Raw genomic sequence first — 12,622 nt, 5'->3', positions numbered from 1 at the left:
AGATGTTTTTCTAAACACTGGGCTTAACTTCCTACGTGAATTCCAGGCAGTCCACAGTATTCCAGTGGGAGCATCTGCATGAGGCAGACACCACTATTTCCAAGTCATGTTTAAGAAATCCATGGTCTAGATGCAGATAGCAAGATTATTAAAGAAACACTACACTGTCACTCAACTGCTCATTTAAAAACTGTCAGGTTAGGGGATGCTCTGACGATAGTGTGGTGTCAAGAAATGAGGTGTTCTCTGCTAGGTCGGTGTAGGGTTGGGACTGGGCAGTGGAGCATGTCCTGTGAGGAGGGGGTGGGGGGAGGCCGGGCAGGGAGGAAATGCCTTGAGAGGACAGGGGGATGATCCGGCAGTGGGGTGTTCCCTGCAAGGACAGTGCAGGATCAGGAAGTGGGGTGTGTCCTATGAGGATGGTTATTTTCCCTGAGGAGGGTGCAGGATCCGGCAGTGGATTTGCCCTGTGAGGAGTGTGTAAAATCGGGCAGTGGGTCTGCTCTGTTGATTTCACAGCACCCAAACCCAAGAATTGTTATCTATATTGTCAACAATAATAAAATGAAATGATCTTTTCAAAAAGAAAAATCGTATGCAAAGTGAATTAACTGTGTCTCGTAAGGACAAATACTGTATAACACCATTACTGTAAAATGAGTATGAGGATTCAGAGGGGAAGGGTGGGAGCAGAGGGGTGAGGATGAGGGGGTGGTTAATCATAGGGTCACACAACCTGATGGGGGGGGGGTAAAAGAAATGGGAAAGATCTGGTGTGAAAAACAATGTATGCAAGATTTGTAAGTAAACCAGTATATAATAAAAATTGTATTTCAAGTAAAAAGAAAAACATGCTGAAAATAAAAAATGTATACACTCACTCCCATGGCAAACAAAAAATGACTGCCATTCATTCTCTTAGTCCACTCTTCCCATGACAGGTCAAGTCAATCCCAAATTGCTGGTTTCAACTCGTAGAGACTCTAGAGACATCCCACTGCCCCCAGGGCCGTCTGGGCATGTTGTCCAGTCACAGTGTCACTGCTAACCCACCTCTGGCTCTGAGGGGGGGACAATGAGCAACTACATGCAGTGCACTTGACACTGTGCTGGAAACCCAAGGAGGGTAGGTGCTGAATAGCTTCTGACTTGACAGCCTCGAGTCTGGGTTTCTGGAGTAAGGTTTCCAAGGCTCTGAAGCTTTTCACAGAAGCAGACAGTCTCCTACTTTTCCAGTAGATACTGGTGGGCTTGAAAAACCAACCTTCTGGCTCGCCGGCATTTGCTTTACTCACTGAACCACCATGGTTCTTCTTGTTCTAAGAATATAGGCCCTGACCTTCTAACATTGTAGTCAACAAGGTGAAGGTTACAAGTCCTCACTGAAGACAAAACAATTTCAAACTAGGTATTCTGACCAAATCAAAGCCAGGCTACTACTTTCATGCTGTGGGAACTCTCAGATTTCTAAGTTTTCATTCATTCATTTAACAAGGTTCTTGAGTGCTTGGACCCTTAGGGTATGGGTAAACAGAACACAGCGTTGGCCTTTGAGGGTGAGTAACAGGAACAAATCATTTCAGTTAAAAATGACAAGTATCTCAAGAGATAGTAGACAAATCCCTTTGTGTAAGCTTGTGTAGAAATGAGACCACTGGTAAATTGTGCAGGACTAAGGAATGGTCCAAAACCAGGAAACAGGAATGATTTCCCTCTGCACCCTCCAGATCCTCCTCCTCAGGTCAGGAGCCACCCAGCCGGCCTCCCGGTGCCCTGGTTTCTAAAGCTGGAGGGCTGTAAAGAGTGGTCATTCGGGGTGTACCCAGAGTCGCTGAGCAACAGGAGTTTGTTAAGTGGTTTCTTATCTGTCATAAAGTAATTTAGGTAGCTTATTAAAACAGGTAACCAGGGTTAAATGGTGTTTACCCACTACATCTTTAGCCCTAAAGGAAACCCTACTCACCCCTGAAATGAAGGCCCTTCATTGTATGTTCCCTGGCCTCAAGGAGAGCCATCCTAGCCAAGTGACCCTCGGGCCACTCAGACAAGGTCAATGCTCACTCCCAGCTCTTCCCTCATGGGTCCTACTTCCCCTTCTTGACTTACTCCTCCTCTTCAAGAATATGGAAGCTCTATTCAAAACCTTCCCACCTCTTTTGAGTACTAGTTATGTCAAAGAGCACCTACTATGTGCAGATACTGCCCAAGAGTGCAGGATGCACTAGTGAACAAGTTAGGAAGGCTTCCACGCATTGATAAGGCACCTTCCAGTGAATCCTGACACTGTAGGACAGGGCAGAGCTGCCCCGTGGAGTCCCCAGTGGTCTCAGTCTTCATGGAGCAGACTCATCATTCTTCCAGAGCGGCTGACGGGGAACTGCCAGAGCTGACCGCCCCACCCGCCGCTGGGTCCACAGCTGCCTCTGTGGTTAGCAGCTCAACATTTATGCTTATATTCTGGCCAGGGAGAAATGGACAATAAACACTCAAATGAGTAAATTCACCTCCAAAAGTAAAGAGCACGAAGGATAAACAAAGTGGGGGGATGGAACAGGACTGAAGAGGATGATGTCTTTATCTGAGGGACCAGGAGAAGGCGCCTGAGGAGGAGCCACCTGAGCCAAAACCCAGTGACTACAGGCATCAACTGTGAGAAGACGTGGTGGACGCAGGCCGTTCCAGCGGATGGGGGAACAGACACTACTGTGGGGAGGAGGGTGTTTAAGAAACAGCAGGAGGCCGACCAGCGGAACAGAGGAAGCCAGGAGGTGGCAAATAGAGGCAGAAGAGGTGAAAGGGGGCCGAGGGTCCTGTAAACCCTAGGAAGGAACTCAGGCTTCATTTAAAACATTGGGAAGCCCTGTGGGCCAAATTCTCAGCATTAGGACAAAGGCTGGCACACAGCGGATGCTCAGTATTTCCTGAACGAGTCGGAGGACGTCAAGGACAGCTGTGACAGTCACCGCAGCTTCTCTAGGTTCCTTTACCTCCTCTTTTCACAACACTGTTTTGAATCTCCCAATAGGCTGTGATGATCAACAACCCATACTGGTGAGTGAATTCTGACTCACAACCACCCCACAGGGCAGACGAAAGCCGCCCATCCTCAGAGGCAGGACACTTCCCAGAAAGGAGCTCTGGTGGTGTGGCCGCCCACGGGGATCGGCGCTGCTGGAACGCACTGTCACCCCACAGAGGAGAGAGGAGCAGTCTCGTCCTGAGACTTCCAGCCTTGGAGAAGCTGCTGGAGGGTCAGCGGCGAGTGGGTTCTGCCTCAAGGGGAGTGAGTGGGTGGGTGAGTGACTCTTGATGGAAACGGGCATCACATCTTTCTCCTGCACAGCAACTGTTGGGTTCAAAGCACTGACATTTTGGCTAATTGTTGAATACCTTAAGCACAGTGACACCAGGGCTCGTGATGTTAACTCATTCCCCTTAAACGTCTCTATGGGAAGAGCAGATGCCCTGTAACAGACAGTCTCCCTGGAATGGGTAACCATAGATGACAGATCCGGAACACACCTTTGGCTAAGAGATAGTGCTTTATGGATGACTTACATCTTATCTAACCTGCAATGCTTAATCTAATCCTCCCTTCTTCAAAGCATGAAGCTTTGGTGGCGCAATGTGTAAAATATCTGGCCACTAACTGAAAGGCTAGCAGTTCAAGTCCATCAATGGATCCACATTTACAGCCTCGAGAAACCTGATAAAGGGTTGCTATAAATCAGGCTCAACAAGACAGCTTGGCTTTTTGGGGTCTGCCAGCATACAGATTCCTTAAGGACCCTAGGACAACAAGAAAAACATGGAATAAAGGGAAGTTAAGGCTCAGCCTGGCTACCTGGTGTTTTAAACTTTTAAATCAACAAAATTTGATACTCTGAACTACAAACATCAACTTTTAAAATGGAACTTTAAACTACAAAGGAAGGAATAGGTGAATGGATCAAATGTGATAAATTCTCTTCTACTAAAAGAAGTGCCTCCTTCACAGTCTCCCAGTGGGGTGACTGTGCCCTGTCAAAGACCAGAAGCTGTGGGTCCTAGGCGAAGGGCAGCCCGGCTCTCACGGGCTTCACTGAATCACACAGTGTGGTCCTGACACGATGTAATCCTGGCACTCGACAGATCGGGCATGATTCCACTTACACAAAACGTTACAAAAGGGCAAATTTATGAGCAGAAACAGATCAGTGATTGGTTTGCGGTAAAGTAAGAAATGACCAGAAGCTGTACGATGCCACAGGAGTTTTGCATGAAAGGCTGTATGTACTAGTATTAAAAACCACACACACCCAAACCCACTGTCGTCAAGGATTCCAACACCCAGGGGTCTGGAGCACCCACCAGAAGTCGCCCTGAGTGTCTATGGCTGTACTCGACGGCCACATCCTTCTTCACTGAGGGCTGAGGTGCTCAACTCTGACCTGCCGGTTAGCACCTGAGTGTGCCAGCCACGCACCACTAGGCTGCCACATTCACTAGCACGTTGCTGTTGTGAGGTGCCATCAAGTAGGCTCCAGTTCACAGTACAAGAAATACTGCCCCCACCCCCACCCTCAAACACCCTCCCTGCTCCTGTACCACCGCCACCATCTCTGCTACGGCCAAGGACAGTAGATCGGGGCCGGGGGTGGGGGTGGGGGTGGGGTGGAGAAGTAGGTGGTGAGACAGGATGGAGAACAGGATTTGAAACCCCACTGCGCGTGGATTTAAAATGCACATTATGGATCAATCTCAAACACAATGCTGAGCAAGTGAGAAGAACACACTGGCTGAACTACAGTTACTGAAGGTGCCGGCACAGAAAAACAAACCCCAGAGTCAAGGCAGGATGGTGGTAACGGTCTCTGACCGGATATGGGAGTCTGCAGGTGGCAAGGGGATGACTTCTGAGCTGCTGGTAACGTTCTGCTGACCTAGGTATGAGCACAAGGTGCTTATAAACTTCATCTAGCAGTGCTCTTCTGTGTCCATTTTTGCACATTTGTGAAAAAAAAAAAGGTATTTCTGCGATTACAGAAAGATTTCCTTCCCCTTCCACAGTTTCGAGGAGCACTCGAGACACAATGGACTAAGTGTTGGGCTACTAACAGAAAGGTCGCCAGTTTGAATCCAGCAGTCACTCTGGGATAAAGCCGCAGCAGCCCTGCTTCCGCAGCTCACAGCTGGCAGCCTGGGGGGCACTGCTAGGCTATGCTACAGGGCTGCTGCGAGTCAGGACTGGCGCAAAGGCACAGGCTTTGGTTCTGCGTTCACCATCTCAAGAAGAGACTGTGAAAACAGGAGCAAATGCTGTCAAAGTCTTAGCCTGAGAGCCCTGGGGATAGCCTAGACAAGATCAAGTTCATTTAACTTATCTGAGATTTCCGTTTCTAGAGAAGGGAAAACTTCCATTCAGTCTCTGATGGATATTTTTCTTTAACATTACACTACCCACAACATAACTACCCTTCCTGCTCCCCGCCTCCAATCCTCACTAATCCTTCGCTCCTGCCCCGACTCACCTTCTAAACGTCACCAGGGCTAATGCTGCTAATCACCTTGTGTGGTGATAGTTCCACAGAGTGTGTCTTGTCTCCCTGGTGCTACTGTTCACCTTCCAGGCCTGTCTATGATTTGGCTTAGGAGGAGCCACCAGGGTGATTTCCGTGCAGGCTGCAAGGGCGTCTCTTTAGATCAGGATGACTGGCCCTAATGTGATCCCTTCTAGGGTGTCAGCAGTGGGAGCTGGGACCATCAAGTCCTTCCGGTCGACTCATCACTTTAAATGGAAGGATCAAAGATCTTGTTCCTCATATAAGGTTAATGATTCAGAGAAAGACACCAAGTCCTAGCACAGACACACTGAGACAGAACCAGCTGTATTTCTGTCACAATTCCTTTAAGAACCTTAAATCGCATTGATGAAATATCAAATATACAGGAGAAAGAGTGGTTATAAGGTATTGGACAGTCTTAGACCATTTCGAAAGCATCAAGAGTTATAGCCACCCCAGGGCTCCCGGATGGAAACAGGTCTCTTGCAGAGTCAAACCAACCACAAGGACGCCGACCACAGGGGGCAGGCGTGCGCGGTCATCCACTCACAGGGGGAAGCAGGGACACCAGAGAGACAGGGAACACACATGGATTGGTTATGAGCAAGTCTGCTACTCCTCAGGCCTCTAGACCCATAGAGAATACCTAACCAACTGCTCTCAAGCCGACTCTCCCCCTCTCCCCAAAGCTGCAGGTCCTCACAGAAGCAGCCTGCCTCATCTTTCTGCTGCGGAGACTGTGTCCTCACCATGGACGTCCGGCTAACACTCAAATGCTTTAACCACAGCGCCATCAAAGGTCCCTGGGCATTTCCAAACCTGGCACAAGTGACTTTAGAGCTAATGCCTTAGGAGCCCATCTAATCCATGACATCAAGGCAGGGAAACACTCCCATAATTCCTGTCACTCCCTTTCCCCACTAAAGACTATGAACACAGCGTGGGAAGCTGTGTGTTGTTGAGTCAGAATCGACTCAGAGCTGACCCTCCAGCAGGTTTTCAGAGACAGTAAATCACACGGGAGGAGAACGTCCATTCTTCGTCCTTGGAGCAGCAGGTGGATTGGAATCAAGTGCCTTTGAGACTGCAGCGCCGTTTCTTACCACTAAGAACCAGAGCTCCCTAAGCAGAGAGAGGCTGGTTAAACAAGAGGATCTCCTCCAAGCTTCTAGTACCTTACACATCTCTAACTCACCATCTCCAGTTCATTCTAAGGAGGTCATGTGGCTAAGCCTCATTCCTGCGAACAGAAGAACAGGAGCTACAGACAGACCACGTGGACCCCTGTCCACTCTGCTCAGCAGCGGGAACCACAAGGACACAGTCGGTGGGACTGGGAACTCCGGCAGACATCACAGAGCTCAGTTCCGTAAGCTCGCTTATCATCAGTTCAAACAGTCTATTTATAAAGTGAGGAAAATGCCAAACCACGTTGGTTCAATTCTCCAGAAATGGGTTCCTCCAAACCCTCTGAGCCCATATGCCCCATGGACAACCCCCTCCCACCAAGGTAACGCCTTGGTCCACACAAAGGCCCGGAAGGGGCCTACACTCACCAACACTCTGTCTCCAATTTTGAGCTCTCTCTCTCCTTTCTTGATTGAGCCAGCTTCTGAAAGGTTGGAGATGGATTCACTGGCCGTTTTTGTGAGGTTGCTGATCTGAGGCGTGGCTGAAGGCTCCTTTGCTATAGGCTGGGGTGACTTATGGGGGATGTTTGAAGGGGTTGCGGGGGAGGACACCACACTGGCAGCCGAGGTGGACAGAGGGGAAGCAGCTCCGGCAGCATGAGTCGTCTGCAGGCCGTTAGCCTCATCTTCCGCTTGGACCTTCCGTGACAGCTTCGAAGGTCGCGTGAATATGCCCTTTAAAGGCTCACACTGGAAATACCGAACTCCTGCCACCGAGCCATCGTTCTTGCCGATGGGCTCATCTAAAACAATCCCGGCCCACTGGCCTGGTGCAAACTGAGTTTCTCCGAGAAACTGAATGAATCCAGGCTTATTGCCATTCACCCAAACTCGCTCCCCAACACGGAAGTCGTCCACAAATTCTTCATGCGTCTCCGAAGGATTGCTTGATGCCTTTTCACTGGCTACTGCTTTGTCCACCGGAGCTATGACTGAAAGAGAAGCAAGGATCAGAGCAGATTCATTTCTACATCCAAGCAGACAGTCTAGAACTTTCGGGAAGAGACACTAAAGAGAGCCAACACTACCAGCACAGCCCACAGCACTTCAAGAAGTGCTTCAGCTTACTGCTTTCACTGCTTTCATTTTGCTTTGTTGTTGGACTAGGAGGCAGAGAACAAGCTCAATGTTACCATACCTTGTTGAACAGAGGACGTTTATTCCTTATTTGCAATTAAGGAAAAGTCAGAGCAGGTCAGCCCTGCTCAGAAAACAGAAAAGGATAAGGGGAAAAGACCAATGGAAACGAGAACCACTACGCAGCAGTGGGAAGAGGGCTGTGACACTGCAGGGATGGAATCAACGTCATGAAACAAAATGCATAGGACTTGTTTGATGAAAAAACTAATTTGCTCTGAAAACTTTCACTATTTCACAATAAAGAGGGTATTTAAAAAAAAACCCTCAAAACTAGTCCTTTTCCCAGAGTTCCTAATAGCAGTCTGACTCTCTCTTCACCTCCACCTAGAACATCAAGAGCAAAAAGCCATCCACACCCACCCAAGGGATGGGCTCCAGTTCTGAATGGGAGCAGTCAACTGCAGCTGACAGACAAGGGCCCCTAACCCCCCAACCCACTGTTGCTGAGCCGAGAGGAGTCGATTGCGACTCACAGCAATCCTACGGGACAGCAGAACTGCCCCCCAGGCTCCAAGGGTTAATCTTTACAGAAGCAGACAGATGAAGCTGTCTGCCATGGGCTGGCTGGTGGATTCAGACCCCAATCTCTCTATAAGCAACTGAATTCTTTCACCGCTGTCCCACCATATCCCCTTCCTTCATGTGACCAGAGATCCACAATCAGGCTGGATGAAGGAGGCAATTCAGGGCTGTGGCCTGTATCATTACTCTGAGAATGTCACAGAAACTCTACTCCTTCACCACCAGAGGTGGAAACCACAGCAGAGAAAAGAGGTAGCGTTTGTCTGAACTCCTTTTTAAGGCACATAATTCTGAGCAGTCTCAACCCTAAAGACAGAGGTTTAACTGTGCCAAGAAAGTGATATTTACAATGAAAACTCATACATTTTGCAACACATATTAAATATTGAATATAAATTCACGATGCTGACATTTTCAATCACTCTACCATTTATTAAGCAGTTCATGATCTTAGAATGTCACATAACTTAAGTTTAATTTCTTCATCCTTAAGGGCATTAAAATACTGTAAAGGTTTCTAAAACATGGATTAAATAAAATACTGTATTTATTTAGTTTGAACACATGTCTAGAGCTGCAGGGCCAGGCCTAAGCCCAGGCATTGTTCTGAACCAGCGGACACAGATGGAGCAGAACTCCTGTCCTCAGAGGGCTGAGAGTCTAGAAGTGGAGACACAGCACTGCGATGCACCTGATGATCAGGGCTAAGTGCTGTTGAGGACAGAGCAGTCAGAGAAGGCTTCCTGGAGGAGGTGACATCTGTCTGAAGGACCAACATGAATCTCAATCTCTACAAGTCCGACACAAAAAGGTAGTGTGGTGTGGTGTCTGGCTATCATTACAGACTGCCCTGAATGACAATACAAAGCTCCTGAGCAAAAAAAGGACAAAGTTTGAAATCCCCCAAAAGAGACCAGCTTACTATCTATTAGAGACTGGCAGAACTTGAGACCATGTCCCTCAGTCGCACTTCAAGCTCAGAGCAGAAATCACTTTTGACCTTCAACCTGCAGCCAAACGAGAGACAGGCCTATGCACTGTTATAAGGTGTCATCAAGTCGATTCCAACTCATAGCAACCCTTGTCCAATCTTGTACCACACTGATAATGTCTTCTGTGATTAAACTCATTGCTGAAGTCACTGTGTCAACCCAAACAGGGCTGTAAAGTAAACATTAACACCAGAGAGGAACACACTCCTGAGGATAATCAACCACACAAGGTTAAAGGGCCAGCATGTGTCCAGGGATAAACCTCGGAAGGCAGGAAGGGCTAGAAGGATGACTGAAAGCAGGCACCACAGGGAGGGGACAGGAAGAGTACTGCTACACTGTAGAGATTATACACAAACAATGCATGTATGAACTGTTCAGGGGAAAATCAATCTTCTCTGTAAACTTTCACTCAACTCACAGGACAGAGAAGAACAGAATTTTACGGAGAAGGATAATAGGGGACTCAATTTTGCTCTGACAGCCTCAAGGCTAAAAAGCCCTCGAATCCATTTCTTAGTAGTCCTTTGTTTGATCAGTAAATCATTCCTCTCTCCAGGAGGGTGTTTCACAGACTTTCTGATACATAACTTGTAAGTGACCTGGCTCTCCATTCTTTCAACAGTTCTTTGTTAAGTTTTTGCAGATGTCAGGCAGTGTTTGAGGTATGTGGATATGGCAGCAGTGGGAGAAAAAACAGGTAATTGTACTCCTCGAGGGCTAATGAGTGTCTTTCTGGATAAGCTTGCAGAAACACTGTCGGACTGAACTGAAAATACCGTGATAGGTACCCAAGAGTCTAGAACAGCTAGTAACATTAGGAAGCCATCCGATAGTGTATAAATCACCTGCAGGGTCCATAAAGGCAAGCATCTGAGATCCTCCCTCCTGTCAGTTGTTAAAGCTCTTGGGTTTCCATTATGGATGTAAATAGACATGGATGATGAGGAAGTGGCGAGAGATGAGGAATGGCTGATAAAGGGCACCGGCTCACCTCTAAATTCCCTCCTGAGTGTGACCCGGTACACGGTGCTGCAGGCTACCTGAGCGCCAGTGGCCAACTTCAGACCAACAGGCTCATAAAACCTCGTAAGCTAGACTAGCCTCTTTTTTTTCCACTTATCTCTAAACCTGAAGAAGCAAGGTCTTGATAAGTTCAGGGAGACAGATGGCTCGGAGTAAGGGACGGTGAGCGGGGACCAAAGAAAAATCTTAACCCTTGAAAGGCTGAACACTGAAGGGCTTAACTGTGAAAACTAGTGCAATATCTGGCAGTACCTCAACTAAATAAATTCACTGAAAAGATAATCTACCCACTGATAAAGACAGCAGTATAAAGTTCTATGTCTCTTCATCAAAACTTTTTTTCAACCATATTCAAGAATAAGAATTTGGATAGGACTGTGCTTGTAAACATTTCAAGCTGGAGTCATCACTCATGCTGGTCATTTGCCCGGTGTCTTACAAGGGGAAGGAGAGAGCATTACCGGCAACAGGTGTCTTCAAGGCCGTGCCTCCAGGCTTCAGGATCTTGGACGGGGCCTTGAGCCCACTGGGCTTGGGCACGCTCATTGCCCTGGCTCGGAGTAGACGCTCTTCCTTGGAGGGGCTTCACTATCTTTCCACAACCATTGATACACCTGTGGGTGTGTCTACACTGAAGTCTGTCTCCAGGTTAAGTCTGCAAAGACAAGACAGAAGCGTTTCAGAATCTATAGCAGGAAAAAAGCAGAGACAACAGGTAACGAGTAGCTTTCAGAGTCTACATTTTCCCTTGTGTGTTGCTAAGAAACTATCTCCACTCTAAACCTTGAGAGCTGAAAAAATCCAGACAGCAAAAACGGAGTAGTATGCTAAGACAGTTTTAAAAGAAATTTCTTAACCTAAAGACCTGTGAGCAAGAAGCTGCACTTCAATCGTAAAGGCACACAGTTCAAATCCTCCAGATGCTCTGTGGAAGAAGGATGGACAATCTCCTTCCATGCAATTTAATGACTGAAAACCTGCTGGCGGTCAGCTATGGGTCTGTTCCCACTTGATGATACACACAGTAACAATATATAAATACAAATACATAATTATGTAATTCACTATGTGAAACCATGGATACTTTAAACAAATATTGTCTATGTGCTGTTTAGTTTCTTTTATACTCAAAGGGAGGCATGTAATAAGAATCTAAAAGCTTCAAAAGGATTTTCTACACATTAACCTGTCGGGGAAGGAAGGGGTGGACACAAATCCTTTTTTAAATTTTTTCTTTTATTTTTTTTAGTAGATTAATAATCTCTAAGATAAATTAAAATCTTAAAAAAAATCTTTAAAATGCTGAGAGAAGTTTGATTTTTTTTTTCCTTTTTTGCCTAGAGAAACAGTAATACTTCTGACTCACCATGTAATGGCTAGAACTTCTGGACTCAGGTAAAAGATTATTTCTTTATACTATTTATTTGGGACCATAGCATATACTATCTATAAATTAATAGAATACACACACACACACACAGATCAAGATCTACAGTATATAACAATATACTATGTATTTAGGAGGCTTCAGTGGCCTAGTGGATAAGGAGTTATGTAGGGCCAAGGAGGAAGATGGCCAATCCCTTCCCACGCTAGTTAGAGCCTCTGAAACCACACTGCAGGGTCAGCTGTGAGCCAGTTCTAACTCAACAGCAATGAGAGACTCTTTTTAAGGAACCCTGGTGCTGCGGTGTATCATAATACAGGCAAGCACAGCACTGGGGCATGAAATACCAGAGATCAGGGCACTGGAAGCGTTTCAATGGTTCTAGAAACTTCCATCATCATTCAGTTGCCAGGAACACCTCTGATCAAAGCTTTGGTCAGGGTATACCCAAACTGGGATGGCCAAGAAACAACAGCTTGGCTTCATGGTCAGTTTCAAGGTCAATTAATGTCACAATGAAACTAATCGATTCTATGACCAAAAAAAAGAGAAAACTACTTCACTAACTAACTGAGTATATGTGAATTTTTTATGCTTATATTATCAGAATCAACACCTCTGAGCTCAAAGTAAAAGAACCAAAACCAAAAGGACACTTCTCCCCACTCTCCTGACACAATACAGGGTTCAGATCTGTTGTTCATTGGGTCCCTCTAAGTCAGACTCAACTCTACAGCACATAGCAACAACAAAAAGCCCCCAGAGCTCCTAGTACTCATCAGTACATTACTAATGTTACAGCATTGTGTTAACAAGCTCTGG

General features: G+C 46.8%; 1 protein-coding gene across 3 annotated transcripts in view; it reads right to left on the bottom strand.

Annotated features, from left to right (window-relative positions):
• CLIP1 (CAP-GLY domain containing linker protein 1) overlaps positions 1-10,959 on the bottom strand; it is an 87,659-nt gene extending 76,700 nt beyond the window's left edge. For all 3 annotated transcript variants that reach the window (XM_006894643.1, XM_006894642.1, XM_006894644.1), the window contains exons 1-2: positions 10,875-10,959; positions 7,100-7,665 (exon numbers count right to left, since the gene is read on the bottom strand). In XM_006894643.1, the coding sequence (XP_006894705.1) occupies positions 7,100-7,665; positions 10,875-10,959 (651 nt within the window). The remainder of the gene's footprint in view (positions 1-7,099; positions 7,666-10,874) is intronic.
• Between the last annotated feature and the right edge of the window lie 1,663 nt (positions 10,960-12,622).

The sequence above is a fragment of the Elephantulus edwardii genome, unplaced genomic scaffold (assembly GCF_000299155.1).
Source record: "Elephantulus edwardii isolate Elephantulus edwardi_28Jun2011 unplaced genomic scaffold, EleEdw1.0 scaffold00148, whole genome shotgun sequence".
Taxonomy (NCBI): domain Eukaryota; kingdom Metazoa; phylum Chordata; class Mammalia; order Macroscelidea; family Macroscelididae; genus Elephantulus; species Elephantulus edwardii.
Note: the sequence above shows the minus strand (reverse complement) of the source record. Positions and strands in the feature narration are given on the sequence as shown.